Source organism: Patagioenas fasciata, chromosome 16 (assembly GCF_037038585.1).
Source record: "Patagioenas fasciata isolate bPatFas1 chromosome 16, bPatFas1.hap1, whole genome shotgun sequence".
Lineage (NCBI taxonomy): Eukaryota > Metazoa > Chordata > Aves > Columbiformes > Columbidae > Patagioenas > Patagioenas fasciata.
This window is the reverse complement of record NC_092535.1, coordinates 5,019,739-5,038,224: the sequence shown is the minus strand read 5'-3', so window position 1 is coordinate 5,038,224 and position 18,486 is coordinate 5,019,739. Positions and strand designations below refer to the sequence as shown.

General features: G+C 53.8%; 2 protein-coding genes across 2 annotated transcripts; both read left to right on the top strand.

Moving 5' to 3' along the window:
- Nucleotides 1-4,519: 4,519 nt before the first annotated feature.
- Nucleotides 4,520-11,306, top strand: CCN5 (cellular communication network factor 5). Its single transcript, XM_065849960.2, has 5 exons — nucleotides 4,520-4,673; nucleotides 7,080-7,296; nucleotides 7,892-8,143; nucleotides 8,329-8,522; nucleotides 9,026-11,306. Exons 1-5 carry the CDS (start codon nucleotides 4,614-4,616, stop codon nucleotides 9,047-9,049), a joined length of 747 nt encoding a protein of 248 aa, XP_065706032.1. The 5' UTR covers nucleotides 4,520-4,613; the 3' UTR covers nucleotides 9,050-11,306.
- A 168-nt stretch (nucleotides 11,307-11,474) lies between these two features.
- LOC136108296 (P2Y purinoceptor 1-like) lies at nucleotides 11,475-17,840 on the top strand. Its single transcript, XM_071815512.1, has one exon. It carries the CDS (start codon nucleotides 13,544-13,546, stop codon nucleotides 14,597-14,599), a length of 1,056 nt encoding a protein of 351 aa, XP_071671613.1. The 5' UTR covers nucleotides 11,475-13,543; the 3' UTR covers nucleotides 14,600-17,840.
- The last annotated feature ends 646 nt before the right edge of the window (nucleotides 17,841-18,486 follow it).

Here is an 18,486-nt window from a genome sequence, read left to right as displayed (position 1 = left end):
TTGTCTGAAAGAAAAAACTTCTAGTGAGATTTTTTAAAAGAAGTTTATGTTTGATGATGTTTGATACCAAAAATAAACTCTCAGAGGATCATAATGTTTGATACATTACGATTTCTGACACTGTTTTGCAAATAATAATGGAAAGACTCATCTGGCTGAAGTTTCCGAGCTTTGTTTTAAAAAAGTCTTGTTCTTTGGGTTATCTGAATGTTTAACTTAGGGGGACAATTATGAATCGCTCTTGTCTGGACTGCAGGAAAAATAAATCACACAGAATTGCTGCCCGGGGTTTGATGTGTCTATTAAGAAAAAGTGTTTTCCTTTGACAACAGCTGATACAAGGCTGGGCTGTACAAGTGAGAAGCCCCTCAGTCTGGCTGATGAGAATTCACTGTAGTTTTGGCTAAGGAAGCCCTTTCTTGGTTGTGACAGTCTGTTTGCTCCTGTGTAATCACTCCACTCTTTCCTCTTGGCAATGTCAGACTGTGAGACCAGAACCAGCACTGAGTCCCATTTATCAGTGATCCTTTCTAAAGAAACCTACTTAAAAATGCCTGGAAAATGGTGAAGGATTGAGTGTCCCCACCACCACGCGTCACTCCCCATCCAAAAGACCCTTTCTCCTTGGGACAGGGCTGTTGCCGGCTGCTCGCTGGCCTCGCGGTGGGAGCTTGGAGGGGTCAGTCGGTCCCAGCTGAAGCCGAGGTTTTTGTGATGCAGTCGCCTGACCATCAGAAAGCTGGACGGCAGCCCTGAATTCTTTTCTCGCAAGTCACTTGGACAGGACCCAGATGGTAAATACTTTCAGTCTCTGCTAGCCCGGCTCTGGGCTGGAAGCAGTGACCTCAAGGTAAAAGATTGCCTGGCCCGTCCCTCGGGGTGGCCAGTCCTCCCAGCCTGGCTCCGCTCTCCGGTGAAGGTGAGAGAACCAGAGGGAATAAAAAAGGCCAGACAGGGCTGGAAATGGCCATCACCACCTCCCTCAGCTCCTGCTGTTTGAAACTGGAGCCGGATTGATTCTGGGTAGGAAACAACTTTCCTGTCCTGCCAAAAATGAAGGTATTTCGAAGTTTCCCAAAGCTGGGGTGTTTCCAGAAGTCTCATGAAAAACAGCCAGCAGCCACCCCCAAAGTCTCCAACAGCTGAGGGAGACCTGAGATGTCTCCTTTTCATCTCGGAGCTCTCAGCTTTGCCAAGCTGGGTGCCTGTCCGACTTTCCCACCCATGCCGCCCACCCCCATGTTCAACCCTACTCCCCCACAGCAGGGATTTGAGCCAGGAGTGCCCAGAAGCAAAGGGAACATCCTCCCCACCAAGGTATGGAGCTGGTGTCACCCTAGACCCATTATTTCACTGTTGATACAAAGAGGAATAGACCCCGTAAGGACACAAGACAGCCCAGGTTCTCCCCAGCAGAGATGAACATCCAGACCCTGGTCTGACTTCAGCCAGCTCTAGGGTGTAAAGAAAGGAGAGTCTTGAGTAAAGGAAAGGGAAGGGAAGGGGAGAGAATGTGGTCTGTATCCCTCACAGATGGATGCAATTTCAGCAGAGCAAGGGGCACAAATGAGAGCTTTGTAGTGTTATTCATGATGGCACATTGAATGGCACAGATGTTTAAAAAAACCCAACAAAAACAACAGGTGTCTAAAATGTAAATTCATGGGGTCAGTTCCTTCATTTCTATAGAAACAACAGAGCTTGCCAGTGGCCGACTCAAAGGACATGTGTTCAGACCCCTGTATCAAATATTTTCTTGCACAAGCGATCACAAAAAAGAAAAAAATTACACCCCCACCAACCTGACAATACCACCATGGAAACCGTGGAGCATGACATATGGACTTAATTACTAGCTATAAAATCACACGTATGGTACAGAACACATATGGGCTACATGCTCCAGAGAGGAAGGGTTATAACTGAGTATTTATAAAATGAGCTGTTAATGTGCTGCTGTCGTGTGGCTTTGCAAATCTAAACCTGTGCCAGGGCTGCATCGCTTTGCTGGGCTCTGCCTGCAGCCCATGTCCCCTGACCCAGTGACCTCGGTGGGCTCGTGGGACCCCACAAGCCGGCAGAGGGAAGCTCAAGCACAAGTCACCCACAAAAAATCCTCCTTGGGGAGGCAGAGTCATGGTGGACTTTGTGGGACCCCCTCCAGCCACATCCTCTGGGCACCCCCAAAATGCAGAGGCACCGCTGGGCATGGACAATGCCATCTGACGGATGGGCAGCTGGTGGGGTGCAGGGTGGTGGGTTTGCCTCCTGTCTGGCTGCGTGACTCGGTGGTGCAGGTCTCTGTTGCTGCCTGAGCTCTGCTGGCTTCCTGGTGATATCATACCATCACCATGATGTCACACCATCACCATGACGTCACCTTAGGGCAGCAAAATCTCAGTGATACCAGGTTGCTGGAGAGCAATGTCCCCTCTTGTCCCAAGCTGTGGGAGAAGGTACGCAAGGGGTCCCCACCCCGAAGAACCAAAGCTGTACCTGGGAGAGAGCAGGCAGTGGGGTCCCCAGGCACCCTGAGCCCCAGCCTGCCCCGGGTACTGATAGAGGCACTGCAGCCACCTCCGGGATGTCTGGCTGAGCCGCGACATCAGGAGCACAGCATCCGGCGGGAGGGCATCAGCTCTGGGAACGGAGGAACAAAAGGCAGCATGAGATGTGCCTCCAGTTTTGGCATCAAACCTTCTGGCTTGTGAGCACCTGTCGGTAGGGCCTGAACCCCCCTGTCAGTGAGGATGGAGCAACGTGTGGTCCTCACAACCTCCCCTGCGATGGGTGGGGCTTGGGTGATGCAGGGAGCTGGGGCTGCAAGACGAGGAGCGGGGACTCCGGCACTGGGATAAGTGACAGCAGCCCTTGGAAGGTGGCCTGATGTTTCCACAAGCTGCCACGACCTCATTAACAGACTGATTGCAACTAATGAAGCAAAACCAAAGCAGAGAATCAGATGGTGATGGGAGAGCTCTGGCTGTACACTCCTCCCTGCCCCATGCCGTGGCAAATGGCAGAGCTGAGGTTGCGATTGCTGTTCAGGTGACTCAGGACCTATCACCTGCCTCTGAAAAAGCAAAAGGAGTGGAAAAAACGATGGAAAGAAGCATGGAGCATCACTCCTAGTTACATAGTTTCAGTACTCTGCTTCTATGGTACCCAGACTCTCCTGCCTGTTTGCCAACATATATATGATATGTAGCAGCAGTTCTCATCATGCCTGCAAGGCTGGGACAGTGTGTGCGCAGTCACCAGGATCCGTCTCTTGGAGCAGGGCAGGAGCAGCGCTCCCAGCCCCCAGACCTCATCCCGCAGGCAAGGGGTGCAGGAGAGGAGCCAGGGAGCTGCAGGGCACCCCGCATTCTCACATAAGCTGACTTTTCCTTTGAGCTCCAGACTCACAAATTGTCCTTCTTGCATCTTGTGATAAGATCTGGGGGATGGGAATGTGGAGAAGGGGCTTGGTTTCCTGAGATGTTTTGGTTTTTTCTTTCCTAAAAGCCAGCCTCAAGTTCCCAGACACAGCAGCCCCAAGGAAATCTTGCACAGGAGAGGCTGAAAAGCAGTAAAGCCATTGGGAGGCAACTGCTGAGCACTCGCTGCTCTTCCCTGAAATTTAATTTCAAATTGTCATGGTTGCTTAAGCCAGTTGTAATTCTTCAGGAGCTGAACTGGGGTTTACAAGGCTTGAAATCAGCAACACTTCTGCAAGGGCCAGCCCTCTCTGCATCCTGTCCCCAGGGCAATGAGCGGGATGTGCATCCAACCTCCCCCCCAGCCCCTGCATCCCCCCCGGGCAGCCACAGCCCCACTCAGGACAGGGGATGCTATGGCAGCATCCCCACCACAGCAAATCCCTTTCCAGCTCTTGCTATGCCAGAGAAATGGAGAGGGACGCGCATCACTGCTGCCTGGAGAGTTACCTGGCAAACCGCTGCTACCGCAGGTGCTGGCAACCAAATCCAAGTCACACACGCTGTCAACAGAGAGAGAGGGACAGGTCCCGCCTGGGACTCCAGGGCTCTGTGCAGCATGGACAGCTCACCCCTCTCCACAGCCTGCCACGCACGGCACTCAGCTTGAAATACAGGGATGGGTCCCCTGCTCAGTCATGGCAATGTCCCGGAACGATGGTGGCAGGGACAGCCCCCCAAACCCTGAAAAACCCCAAAGACACGGGCTGTGTCTGGGCAGATGTTGGTCTGTAGGAAGAGGCACAGACCTTCTTTCCTGGTTGTGGCTGGCAGCAAGGAGCCGGTTCACCCCAGCAGCCTGGCTGCCAGACCCTCTCCTGTTCTCCCCCAGTACAGCATCCCTTCCCTTCATTTGCTGTCTCAGTGAACAGCACATTCTCACCTTGAGAGTGGTGGAAATGGCAGCTGGAATGTGGACTGGAAAAAAAAATGAAAAAAGAAAGAAGAAAAAAAAAAAAATCTTGAGGCTTGTCCAAACCTACTCATGTTTATATTGGAGCCTGTGAGTGACATCAGAGCAGGGAGAGTATAAACACCAGCAGGACCTACTCAGGGCTTTAAAACCTGCGAACACGCCGCTGCCTCCAAACTGCCTGGGGGGTGATGTGCTGAAGTGGTGGAGGGGAGAGCAGCATGAGGCTCCAGCTGGAGAAGCGGCTCCTCTTCCTCTCGCTCCTCTGCATCCTCTCCAAGGTAAGGGAGATGGGGCTCTGGGGCAGCTTCAGCCTTACTTGAGGAAGCACCTGGTTCTTGCAAAATAAGAAGCAGGGAGTACTGGGCTGTCACAAGGAGCCCGGTGCTAGTGCAGGCTAGCCAGGCTGTATTGATGCAGTCCCGCGGGGGCATAGCTATGAACGGGAGAGACATTTGCAATGAAGCAGTGGGGTCTCATGTTCATGGGCCAAAGGCATCTGTTGTGCAAGTTCACGGAGCACAGAGGAATGACAGCAATGCGCTCTGTTTGCTCGCCCTGCAGCTCCCCGGGGCTGTGGTATGTGTCCCTGCAGCGAGCAGCAGCCTGGCAGTAGCGGCTCCTGCAGCCTCCTTGGTCCCTGCCCAGGCTGCGGGGCCAAGCAGCGAGCACCAGCCACAGCATTACTCAGCCCTCCCTCCCTCCCTGGGATGCTCATGCAGAGCCAATGCCTCCGACAGAGTTGGGGTTGTTGTAGTAATTTCATTTTTTTTTTCTCTTGGACTACGTGTGAAAATAGTTGCCTGTGCAGAGAACAGGAGAGTTGAGATGCCTGGGCTATCTCAGCTCCAAGTCCTTCTAATTACTGCTTGAATCCCAAGGCAGATCTTCTGCAAGCGAGGGCATCACAGCAGTGCTGTGCCTATTTGAGTTCTTTCCCAGACAGTTAAGATCTCTGATAGGAACCACATTGTCAGCTAAAGACAAGTTAATTACAAGGAGCAAAGGGAAATGGATTAATGGAGTTGGCTTGGCTAATCTTTCTAAAACATTGATCTGTAATAGCAACCTTCTGAAAGATGAAAAATGCCCTTGGCTGCCTGGGTAAGCTGTGATGGAGCAATGGCTCCTGGCCCAGGTGCTCAGGAGTGTCTGGAGAATCACCAAGGGCCCTGGTGCCTCCAGCCCAAACCTGGCCACCACAGGCCAGTCCTTCGGTCCCTGCTGGCAGTCTGTCTCTCATTTCTGCCACACTACTAATGCTGCTCACTGATGAAACTAGAACAAGACTCAGATTGTCCAGCCCAGTTTGGATATATTTTATCTCCAGTTCCTGGCAGTGACATTTCTACAGCTCCATAAAAAACCATCTGAACTGCTGCAAACAGGGAACAGACAGCACCCCAGCACCCACCTTCCCTAGCTGGTTGTGTCAGACCTGATGCTACTGGGAGATGCTAGAAGAGAAAGAACAACGGTATCTAAAATCCACATAGTCCAGCTGAATCTATTGATCTCTTGGCAGTCTCAGCAGAGACACTAGTGTCTGGACCAGCAACAGGGCTGAATCTTTTGGTTGCCCATTTACCAAAATGCTGTCTGTGTTGCACGTGGTGGCCGTGCAGCAAGCAGAGCGGCCAGGCTGTCAGAGAGCGGCTCAGAGCTGCTGCGTGGGGCTCACACACGTGCACGTGCTGTAAGGCCAGTGCTGGCAAAGAACTCGCTTCCAAACTGCAGAGCTAAATCCCTTGGCTTCAGGCCCCGAATGCAGCAGCCCTGTCAGATGCGACATGACGGGAGCACGAGCGCTGCCTGCAGAAGCTCTTTGTGCCAGGGTAATTGTGCGAGCAGAATGAGCCGTGGATGTACCACCGACCTGCCGGCTGAACTGCTGCGGGCACGGCCCTGGCAAACAACCATCTGAGCAAACGGCTGCCGCACACAGCCCTGCCGAAGCAATTGCTCAGTCTAGCTGGGAGGGGAAATGTAGCTCTCAGTCCTTGAAAACGTGCTTATCTGCCAGGCCAGGCAGAGGATGCTGCAGCCAGGGACGGGCAGAGGAGGCAGCGGGACCGGGAGGGAAAGCTGTGAGGTTTGCCTGGCTTCAGATCCCCCACTGCTGATGCAACACCCCGTTTCTTGGCATGAATGACAGCTGTTAAGACTGTTCAGAATGAGGTGCTGGGCCACCACCATGTGCACGCAGCCCCTGCAAAGCCACATCTCCAGCTGGGCACGACCCACGGCCTTGGTGGCAAGCATGGGGGCATGCTGCTTCCCCCCCATCCCCAGGCTGCTTAGGGAAGCACGCGACCGCCTCCAGGGCTGCCAGCCCTGTGAAATGCCCACCACTACCTGGAATGTTCACTTTGCAGCTCCATCTTCCTCCACTGCTACCTGGCTTGTCCACTTTGCAGCTCCGTCCTCCTCCTGTGCATTCAGAGCAGTGATGTGTTCCCATCCTGCAGAGTGCTGAGCATCCCTAATTCTCTTAGGTGCTCATCATGCTGTGCCTTTAGAGGACAATAGCTTTCCAAGCTGCTTCACCCTACTCCCATGGATTTTCAGAGCTTCCCTCCGCTGAAAATCTAATGATTAAGAGGGGGTTACCTGGCTGCCCCAGTAAAATAGCAGCCATTAGCCAGAAGAACACCTGTACTGAATCAGCAATGGCTTTGCCTCTGCAGGTGTGTGCCCAGCTGTGCCGGCGACCATGCTACTGCCCCTGGGTGCCACCCCACTGTCCCCGTGGGTCCCCCCTGGTCCTGGATGGCTGTGGCTGCTGTAAGATCTGTGCCCGGCGCCTGGGAGAGCCCTGCGACTACCTCCACGTCTGTGACCAGAGCCAGGGCCTCGTCTGCGACTACAGCACAGCACCCACAGGGACAGGAGCCACCTGCAACTGTGAGCACAGGGCTGCCCGCTCCCCACAAGGATGTCTCGAAGCCCCCAGCCCAGAACAAGCCCCAGCTCAATCCAGGGCACCAGCCAGTGCCAGGCACCCCACAGCGGTTTCAGAGAAGGAATTAAGGCTCCGAAAATAGCTTTATTGAGGCTGATGCAGTAGCTTGGCTGTGGGGCTGTGCAGCAGCTCCAGTCAGCTCTTGTGCCATTTACTGACTGGGGTCTTGGGGTGGTTTGAGCAGGGATGGACACAGGGGTCCTGGGGATACTGCAGTCACCTTGCTGGGTCTGGAGCCTGGAGGTCCAGCAGAGAAATTTCAGAGGAGCGTTTTCTAGCCTGAAAATTCTGAAAGGCAGGGTCAGAACCAAAGGGCAGGGGGGTTCTTACCAGCTGCTGAGCTGCTGCTTTGAAAAAACAGCAGAGATCAGCAGAGGAGGTAGGGAAGCTGCTGCAAACCTCTATCTGCCCCACACACCTCAGTCAGGCCCCCCAGTTCAGCCCCTTCATACCAGCACCATTGTTTCCCTCAGCAGTCCCCTCTAACCATCCACATCTCTGTCATTTTGTCCCTAATGGGCTCCCTGTCACTTGCAGTTGAAGACAGCGAGGAGGGCTGCGAGGTGAACGGCCGGCTCTATCGAGACGGGGAGGTTTTCCAGCCCAGCTGCAAACTCCAGTGCCGCTGCCTGGACGGGGGCTTCACCTGCGTCCCGCTCTGCCAGGAGGACGTCCGGCTGCCCACCCCGGACTGCCCCTTCCCACGGCGTGTGGAAATCCCGGGGAAGTGCTGTCCTGAGTGGATCTGTGAAGCGCGGGACCAGCACCTCCTCCGGGATGCTGGGGCAGGTAAGATGCAGGAGGCGTCAGTGAGAGGATGCCCACACAGGTTTCTGGGGATGGTCCCTTCACCCTTGACCATGAACATCACCAGGAGACACCTCATTTCTCCACCACACAGGACTATGCCTGCAGCACCTGCTGCACAGTGCCTGGCTCCAAACAGCCCTTTCCCTTCATCTCTTTCCATCCAGCCCCTGGGGCAGTGTCCCCGTTGCTGCCGTACCCCTGCCAGGAGTGGGGCACAGAGTGGAGCGCCTGCTCAGTCACCTGTGGCGTGGGCTTCTCGACCCGCGTCTCCAACCAGAACCGCTACTGCAGGCTGGAGACTCAGCGGCGGCTCTGCATGGCCAGACCCTGCCCGGCTCTGCCGGCAGCATCCCCAGTGGTAAGTGCCTCAGTGAAGATGGTGCCTCTGGGCAATAGTTTTCACTAAGAAAGGGAAATGCCAGGCAGCATGAGCCGTGGCACCTCATCACACCTTCCCCGCCATGAGCTGGCTGTCTCAGGGACAGACAACCTATGTCCTGAAACGGCGCTTTGAAAATAGCTGATGGCAAATGCAGACCTGAATTTGGGGGTCTCTGGATGTCTGAATCCAAGAGCACCATGGATCCCACATAACTCTGAGCTCTGCAGGTGAGCTTGCCCTGCCCCTGTGGCCGGAGCACCTGCAGCTCCTCCCTGGGGACACCCGAGAGGCAGGGCTCTGCCGGCCCCTCAATTAGCCTGGCACAGCCCCAGTGTGGGCACAGTGCAAAACTGCCTTGCTCGCATGCAGGCAGCACTTTCCATGGCCAGGCACCTGCACTGCCACATGCCCCTGATTCCTAGACGTGGGGGACATGCCACCACCCTGCTCCACCACCCTATCACTCTCTGCCTTTCCAGAGGGGAAGAAGAAGTCATCTGTAGCTGTGCCCACACTGATTGCATCCCAGACCCAACGCCTCATCCTGGGAAAGAGTCTGGCACAAACCCACGGCACTGTGGTTTTGGTGGAGATGTAGGGCATGTCCTTCGGAAAAATGGGGAAGAACTGCTGGACTTTGGCTGCAAAAGAGGGTGGAAACAGAGAGCAAGATCCCCATGTCACGCAGCACCTGCCCCCTTTGTGCATCCCCACTGCCCTTGGCATGATTACTGGGCAGCATCGCTGAGTTTCTTAGGCTGAATGAAATGGGGAAACCCTGCCATGAGCACGGACACACCTGAGAAACTGGGAATTGGTCTTTTCCTGGATCAGTGGGGCTTTTGAGAGGTGATGCTGCTCCTTTGCCACATCGCGCATGCAGCTCTGCAAGAGAGACCATCTCCAGCACCTGGAAATCCAAATCCCTGGGGGGAACTCTCATACCCTGACCCCCCTGGGATGGAGCAGGTGCACTGGGCTGCACACCACAGCAGCTCAACTGTGCACAAGCTCAGCCATCCCACCATATCCACCTAGCAGCAGCATTCCGGGGCACGGGCAGAGGCATCCCTCCTGATGGCAGCTCTAATTCACCTTCCATGCATCTCTCCAGAATAACCACGAACCTTCCCGCTCTGCCTGGCCTCCTCCTCTCCAAAGCGCTGGCGGTTTGGCAGGGCTTCGGTGAGCAAGGAGCTCAGACAAAGGAGACACGGCTCCACAGCACCAGACATATCGCCTGCCATCCAAGCACATACCCCGCCAGCCCAAGCCAAAAGAAAAGCAGGAAAAAAGAGAAAACAAATTGCAAAGATGAATCGGGGCCACCTCCTGATGGGCTGGAGCTGCTCCAGCTGTGCAAGAGTCTCGAAAGCTCTGCAGCTCTGCCTTTGTTTTCTCACAGCGAAATCCTTCTGGGTGATTCAAAAATGAAACCCAAATGCCCTCTAACGGTGTTGCACAAGCTTGCAGAGGGAACGACTGTCCCATGGCTGGTGAGAATGGCAACTGGAAAGGAGCGGTGGTTTATGCGACACATCCAGCTGAGATCTGGGCAGTTTAGATGTGTATTCGTGGAACTGAAAATAAAGATGTGCTCATCTAGGTTAGAGCTTGTTTAGGCCTGTCTGTGTGAGGTGAGCCTGGCTCTGGTGAGCCCTGCTGCTCCCAACCAGCTTGGCTGCTGCAGGAGAGACTTGACCCAGGATGAGGGAGTTTGGAGGCACTTAATTCAGGCTGCTTAGAATAAGGAAATAAAACAGAAAAAAAAAAGTGAATCAAAGCACTGAAAACATTATTACAGTATATCACATCCTGGATTAAATTCTGCTCCTTTGCTTTTTCCCAGCCATAAGCCCCATCAGCTCTGCTGACAGGACCGATCCTGGCCATAGCAGTGCCAGGCCTTGCTCGCTGCTGGGATGAGTGGGAGAGCACAGCACAGCCCCAGCTGCATTGCTGCAGGCACAGACCAACCGTGCCTCTTCCCAGCCTCCCAAAAACCAATGGAAACCCTTTTCCCCAAATCACATCTGACCGCCTGGTAGTCAGTAGTGCAGTGACCCAGGAGGGGCGGGTTGCAACTGCCACCCAAGGCAGCCACTTGCCTGCTCCCCTGACACCTGCAAAGTGCTGAAAATAAAATCAATGTCAAGGCTGTTTTTCAGTAACCTCTTGGGGAGAAGGGAAGGAAAGAAGGGGGAAAAAAAATAAAAAAGTCTCACTGCTCATGCAGTAAAATGTTGCTTACAAAGAGAATTATTTACTGTGATCATCTGGTGCTCTACTCATATGCAAATCATTAATTCAGTTTGATATGGGGATGTGGTGAACCTCTGGCAGGAAGCAAATTGCAGAATGAACGTGGCCTGGTGTGCAACTTTCACTGGCTTTTTTACTTCTGCAATGGCCATACCAAAAAAGCGGTGACATGAGGCTCTTGTGGACCTTGAAACCACAATGTTCCTCGACTGACATGAGTAATACATGCTCTGTGCACTGAAAATCCTGGGGTTTAAGCCAGTTCTTGTTTCAGCGCGCAGTGACAGCACCAGCGAGGCCGGCAGGGAGTGCTGCCAGTGCACTCACCTCCTCCCGAACCCTGCCCAGCCGCCTCTGGATGACGGAAAAAAATCAAAAGGTCACTTTTTAAGCAGCAACCTGTAATTCTCATCTCCAACAGTAATGACTCAACACACCTCTGCTATAATTTTCTTTTTTTTTTTCCCCTTTTCCTGCAAAATGTCATTTCTCCCTGATTCACGAAGCAGAAAACATCTAAATAATAAATTAATAAATCCAAATAAATCAGAGTTATTTTTCCCTAAGAATACAGGCAAATCAACTCTTGCAATTTGATTGCCAGTCTCACAATATTTGCTATTTGAGCTAAAGCCTTGCTACCCTGGAAACATGTGGCTATTTGAGGATCACTTTTATTGCAGCCTCTGACACAGCGGGTCCTGGGCTTTGCCTGCTGGTGCGGGGCAGCAGATGAATACTCTGCCATCCACGTATTATTATGGTCACCTGTAAAGATAATAATAATAATTAATAATAACAGCCAGAAGAGAAGTCACCCCTGTCCTCAAGGCACACTGCCACATCTGCACACATCAATGGCATGTGATTTGACAGCCATATTCCTGAACCAGCGGTGAGCAACAGATCACAGCTCATTTCAGTGCAAGCACACACAGCAGCTGAAGGAAAAACTGTGTGCTGCTGCTGGAGTAAACAACCCGCATCAGAATTTGTTTTTCCAAGCCATTCTCATGACTGATGATGTTTAAACGCATGGAGTTGGCTGAGAAAGGGCTGGACAAGCCCCTCATTAAAGCTAAACGTTTTCAGATAGCAGGACTGCAGTGCTCAGTAAGCTCAGAGCAGCTCATGATCCTTCCCATGATCTCTGCCTCAGTTTCCCTAATGATCAATGCTCTGGGACAAAGAGGACTGCTCCCAGCTTGTTCCTCTTATCTCACTGCATGTCTGCAGCTGTACGAAGTTGTTCTGCAAATGCCCTGCCAACCCCAGGCTGCAGGAGCAGCTGAGATGCACAGAGGCAAAGGGGGCAGGAGCAGGGCAGGACGGAACACTGCTTTCCCAAGGGGGGAGCCCCCACAGAACCTCTCCTGCTGCTACTCTGGGAGCACAGACCCAGCACAGCTTCTGTGAACCTCAGAAAACCCATATCCTCACCCCACGGAAACAGCTTTTCAGCCTCACCTCTCGGGGCACGCCTGCAGTGGCCAGATGTTATCTCACGAGCAGGAAATAACAAACAGCCTTTCCCATCGTGTATCTGCTCCAGCAAACACTTTTTGGAGTCAACACACCAATATCCACTGTTTGTCCGTCTCAACCACGACATAAGCAGCTATCACCACCCCACGTCTTGGGCTTCCCCAACCTGCCATGCCCGAGTAGGGTCCAGCAGAGATGTCTGGCTGCTCCTGAGGGACAGGCAGTCAGGACGGCTCAGCAGGACTCACCCGTCTCCTTCCCTGACAAGATATCAGCCTCTTCCCACCCCTTGCCCTGGATTAAGTTCCCAGAAAGCAGGTGGCCAAGCTGTTCCTCGGCCCAGCCCTCCACCTGATGATGTTTTGCCAAGGTCATTTCCCTATGCCTTGCCAGGGTGAATCTTCTCCCTTCTGATTGCCTGTTTACTCCTGTGCCTGGAGATGAAGTTATTTCTGGCTTTATTTATGCGGCAGCAACTGCTCAGCAATGCGAACAGGGGCTGGCTTGCCTTGGGGGTCCTCTTTGGGGCCACGGGTTTTAGCTCTCACCCCAACCTCACAATATCTGGGCGTCTTCTGCATGACATCCCTTGTGACAGGGAGGGCAGGGGAGGAACGTCACTGCCTGTCTCACATTTCTTCCCTGCATGGGTCAAATCTGCTCAAAGGAAGGCAGGAGGTAGAGGATTTTTGTGTTTGGAGAGGGATACAGAAGGACAGACAGTGTGGTCTGAGCAGCAGGATCAGGAGAAAGGCAGTGAGGGGCTCATGGGGTGCAGGCATGCAGCCCCCGGTCTGGAGGGACAGGGGGTTTGTCCTCACCCAAGTGGGACAGAACAGGCTGAAAGCTTTGGCCCTCACCATCAGACGTCTCCCACCCTCTCGGAGGCAGAGCCACTCCCGCCTCCCTGCTCCCTTCCTCCAGGCACGCACGGCATCCAAAATAGCCAGAGCCCCGTGCGTCCCTGGCGCCCGGCTCAAAATATCTCAAGTGGGCTGGCGGCAGGCGCCGAGAGCTGCGGAAGCACTGGATACTGAGGCTCTCGGCTGAGGCGGCCCTCGCCATGTCCTCCCCGGGCTCCAGGAGTGAGCCACGCATACCAAACCCCTGGGGAGCAGGGAGGTGAGGGCAGCCGGGAGCACCACGCTGGCTCTGGGCACGGCACCACCGGTGCCACTCCACCTTTGGCAAGAGGCTCCACTTCACCAGGCACTGGTGCCACCAGCACCACCCCCGGAGCAGGGCTGCCGATGGCCAGGGAGGCTCTCACCCCATGGCCTGGCAATGGCAGTGGGTCCCTGTGCCCCGTGGACGCTGCCTTCGCCCAGCGCTTCTTGCCCGCTGTCTACCTGGTGGTGATCCCGCTGGGGCTGGCGGGGAACGGGCTGGGGCTGTGGCACCTCTGCAGCGGGCCCCGGCGGGGCATCCGCCATCCGCTGGGGTTGCTGGTGGGCAACCTGGGGCTGGCCGACCTGCTGTACGTCAGCACACTGCCCTTCCTCGTCAGCTACTACCTGCGGGGCAGAGCCTGGCTCTTCGGGCAGGGCTGGTGCCGGGTCACCCGCGGGCTCTTCCACCTCAACCTCTACGCCAGCATCGGCTTCCTCACCTGCATCAGCGTGCACCGCTACCTGGGCATCGTGCACCCGCTGAAGGCACGGGGCAGGTGGCAGGGAGCAACCTCTTCGGCGTGGCTCAGCGCGATGGTCTGGGGGTGGGTCATCGTGCAGGTAGCTCCTGATTTCGCCTTCAGCAAGATGGATGACACAGGGACACAGTGCCATGACACGACAGGGCACGAGAACCTGGGTGTTTACTTGCCATACACCGTGACCATCACCGTGACTGGGTTCATCATCCCATTCCTCATCATCATTGGATGCTACTGCCATGTGGTGGTGGTGCTCTGCAGGAACGACACCATGGACCTCAGCCTCAGGAGAAGAAGCATCCGACTGGCGATTCTCGTGATGGTTCTCTTCTCCATCTGCTTCCTCCCCTACCACATGTTCAGAAACCTCAACTTGTTGTCTCGAGGCTGGCAGCTGCAAGGGTCCTGCACACAGGCTTTAAAGAACATCTACATTTCCTACCAGGTGACCCGGGGCCTGGCCAGCTTCAACAGCGCCCTCAACCCCCTGCTCTACGTGATGACCAGCGAAGACTGCATGTCACGTATGAGAACCATCCGCCAAAGTGCCAGCCAGTCCCTGACGTCCGCCTTCAGGAGGAACAACTCCTGCCAGGCAGATGAGAAGAAGGCGAACATCATTCTTTGTGAGGAGGAGGCTTCTGATGAGCTCTGAGGCACCCAACACCTCCTCCAAAGGGTGCACCGCTTCAGTATGCGCTTGACCTCTTCTTGGGAGCAGCCCCCCACCTCGATGCCTGTGTTGCAGAGATGGTGACTGCAGCATCACTGGCTCCAGTCTCACACAAGGGACAAACAGGACTGCTAGTGTCAGAGAGCAGACTGGGGACAGGTTTTAGGAGGAAACTGCTCAACCCAACCATTTTTCCTATAGAACACCTGGAGATGGAAAGACAAACATCGCGTTTACTCCAGTCCTGAAGTATTTCTCAGTCCAGCCTCCAGTGCAGCGCTCATGGCTGGTTAACATCGCCCTGGATCCCTGGTCACTCATCGAGCTCCTCAGTGAGTGTGGGATGGGGTGAACAATGCTTTGTCCCACCTCTGCATCCCCTCTGTCCCAGCTCTGCATCCCCTCTGTCCCACTGGACATGGGTTTTAGACAGGATTCTCTCCTTCATGCAAGGAAAAGGCACCAGTAATTAACTCTCTGCATCACAGGACAGTTGAGAGGGGGAATTGCTTTGGAAATATTCATAAAAATATCAGGTTTTAAATACATGACTAAGCTGTGCCAGTTCCTGGGTTAGTTGTTCCTGGGTGACTGAGCTGCTTCAAGATCTGCCCACCTCCTTCATAGAAGAAAGTAAGTATTTTAGCATTACTCACTCTTTTTTGGAAGAGCATATAGCAGACAACAAATTGACATTTTAAAGTTTCTGGAGGCTGTTGGTTGGGTTTGGATGTTTTGCAAGGCGACCGGCTGCAGTGTCCTGAACTGCTGCTTTCAGCAGGTGAATCCTGGAGCGGTTTGAAATCTTCAGGTGGGTGGCTGCATCTCACTCTTGCATCCAGCCTTGAGAGGGGAGATTAGATGTGTCTATTAAAAATCAGACATGCAAAGAAAAGAGAGACGATGCTGGTTTGAAGGCTTGTGGAGGCAAGATTCAATAGCACGCACAGTCCATGTGTTGTTGCTGGGCGGGGGCGCAAGGATCTTTTCCTGACCAGCGTTTTGGTTTTTGCTCTTCCTGCTCCCCACCACGAACAACTTGAACGTTTTAGTCCTTGTGAGAAAAGTAACATGATTTGAAACAGCAGAACTCGCAGCTGAGCTCAAAGAAGCAGATTGTGAGTTAAAACCAGCCCACGCTGGGGAAGCGCCGACCCACGGGCGCTGTGCTCTTTGGACCAAAGCCCGATGTCTATCACAGTCAGCTGCTCCTCGCTCGGACCCACCTTTGCTGCTGCACAAAGGGAGCTGCAGCTGGGTTTCTGATGGAGTCGATATGTCCAAAGTGCAAATAAACACCTAATGCTTTCAGTCGCAAGTCGTCTGGCTTCTTTTAAAGCTTCACAAGAACACAGGAGCCAGCTGGTCAGCAGGCTGGAGTAGGGGTGACGAGTTTCCCAGGGCTCTGCAGCCGGGAACAGTCCCTGCCTGCGCGGTGAGCCGGCAGGCAGCTGGGGATCAGCAGAGCCGGGCCAGATGCACTGAAGCAGGTCCCAGAGTCTGCTCAGCACCTGGCGGGGCTCCAGCAGAACTTTCAGTTCCCACCTCAACCAGAAGAAACCCAAAAACAAAGCTTAAATTCCCAAATGAGATGTTCTTCTGTCTCCACAGCCCTGGGGACATTAGGACCGTGCCTGGTCTCTGCTCCTTGCACACACACCCCAGATCTGAGCTTCTCTAGAGCTCTGAACTCGAGTCCTCCTTTCCTGAAAAAATACCCACACTTCTGAAACCTGTCCAGCTTTTCCATCTTCACACGCAGATCCCATCTAAGATACTCCAGCCTCCCGCAGAACCACCCGTGGCTGCCCGCAGCCCATGGGAGCTGCAGCACCCTGACATTGCACCCACCTTGTGCATGGCTGATTAGAACAAAGCATCGCTGTACCCTGGGGAAGGAGCACATCATAGGAAGCACCAGCAAACTCTGCTCTCACCTCCTGCATCACTGTGTCCAACTCTGTCTTCTTCAGTGCCTCCTCATGTCACTGTTAATGATGATTTAAAGATCTGCATCCTGAGAAGCATCTCTGAGCCCCAGGGACAGTCACAGCCATAAATCTGCTCATTTTTCCTGTGCCTTGCATCCCTCAAATCAGCACAAGCCATGAAGAATCTGTGTGTTTGGATGACGGCCCCAAGATATGGGAGTTTTTTGGTATCTCATACCTTGCATTCCCCTTGATTTTCAGACAATATCACTTCCCTTTGTGAACTGAAAAGACGAGCTCCTTCCCTTTATTAGCTGTATGCATAATTAAGGGGCAACCACTGGCACATGAGCCTGCCTGGCTGGCTTTCACAGCTGGTGATGGGGCAGCAAAGCAGCTCTTCTCCCTCCAACCCCCACCATCCAGGGAGGCTCCTTTCGTCACAAAGAGCAGCCACTGCTCTCAGTGGGACACTGCAGGACATTGTCACTGCTGGGGACCTGCCCAAAATGCGTGGGCACCACTGACCCCTCCAAGCCCTCCCAGTGCTCTCTATCCCCTGGGAGCAAAGCAGTGGGATTGTCCCTGTAGCCGTGTTCAGGCTTTGGGAGAGGTCCTTTCCCTCTGCCGCAGAGACCTTCCAGCGCTGGCAGGTTTCCTTACACGAGCTGCACATTCTCATGGGGATCTGCAGGAAGAAATTAATTTATTTCACCTCTTTTAGGCTCCTGGCTTGAGATGATCTGAATGTTCCTCTTTCCCTCCCTTGGCCTGAAGATGCCTAAAATCAGGCGAGAGGAGTCCCACCTGTCCCATCTGCTTTTCCCACAGACTCTGGCACCGTGCGGTGGAGCAATCAACTTGTCTGCAAAGGCAGATTTTTAACTCCCTCACCCCGATTAGACCAAACCAAACATGGTGGGAACTCTCCTGCTGACATTAACGGGATTGGGATCAAGCCTGGAAACCTGGCAGCGTTTCTGGCCTTATTAAATAAACCCCTCTTGGCTGAGGTTTTGTTGCAAACACAGTCAAGATTTGTTACGTTAAAGAGAACTTTTGAGCTGACAGCCCTGGGAAGCTCTTCAGGCAGAATTAACAGGCACATGTACAGTCGCAGAGATGTACAACCACCTTCGTTCCCTAAAATGCAAAACTGTTTATCTTGGCATACAAAACACTCTATGAGAAGAAAATATTGCTATCAGCAGCAGCTAAATGCGTAGAACTCGACTCTTGTTTAATTCTCTATTTCACTTTTTCACAGATTTCTAAAAAGAGACTGAACATGTCATGGTTCCAGGGTTTTTGTGTTTCCAGAGGCAGCCAGTGAAGCGAGGGGCTGAGAGGCTCTGGTGGGGAGCGGGAGCGAGCGGTGGGTGCTGTGGGAGCGAGCCGTGGGTGCTGTGGGAGCGAGCCGTGGGTGCTGCAGGAGTGAGCCATGGGTGCTGTGGGAGCGAGCGGTGGGTGCTGTGGGAGCGAGCGGTGGGTGCTGTGGGAGCGAGCCGTGGGTGCTGTGGGAGCGAGCGGTGGGTGCTGTGGGAGCAAGCCGTGGGTGCTGTGGGAGCGAGCAGTGGGTGCTGCAGGAGTGAGCCATGGGTGCTGCAGGAGTGAGCAGTGGGTGCTGCAGGAGGCTCCCGCGGGTCTCAGCTCCCCATTAAGGCACTGGGATTTTGCGGTGCATTTTTACGGCGTGGTTGGAGGCGGCAGTGTGTGCACTGAAAGGGATGAGTCACTCAGGTCACTAATGAAAGGTCACAGCATCCTCAGAGTCAGCGAGGGGCATTTATTTCTTCAGCTAAACAATTTCATTGCTAAAGTACCTTTGGCTCTTCTAGCCAACAACAGACCTGACGAGTTATGTTATTTACCAAGGATATCGACCGGACTGGGGAAGGAATAGTGGATGCAATTACGCCAGGTGACCTGGGAAAAAAA

Excerpts from the sequence above, each read along its gene's own strand:
- LOC136108296 (XM_071815512.1), top strand. The coding sequence starts at position 13,544 with ATGGCCAGGGAGGCTCTCACCCCATGGCCTGGCAATGGCAGTGGGTCC.
- CCN5 (XM_065849960.2), top strand. The coding sequence starts at position 4,614 with ATGAGGCTCCAGCTGGAGAAGCGGCTCCTCTTCCTCTCGCTCCTCTGC. Across the intron at positions 7,297-7,891 it reads GACAGGAGCCACCTGCAACT|TTGAAGACAGCGAGGAGGGC; the intron begins GTGAGCACAGGG and ends TGTCACTTGCAG. Across the intron at positions 8,144-8,328 it reads CCTCCGGGATGCTGGGGCAG|CCCCTGGGGCAGTGTCCCCG; the intron begins GTAAGATGCAGG and ends CTTTCCATCCAG.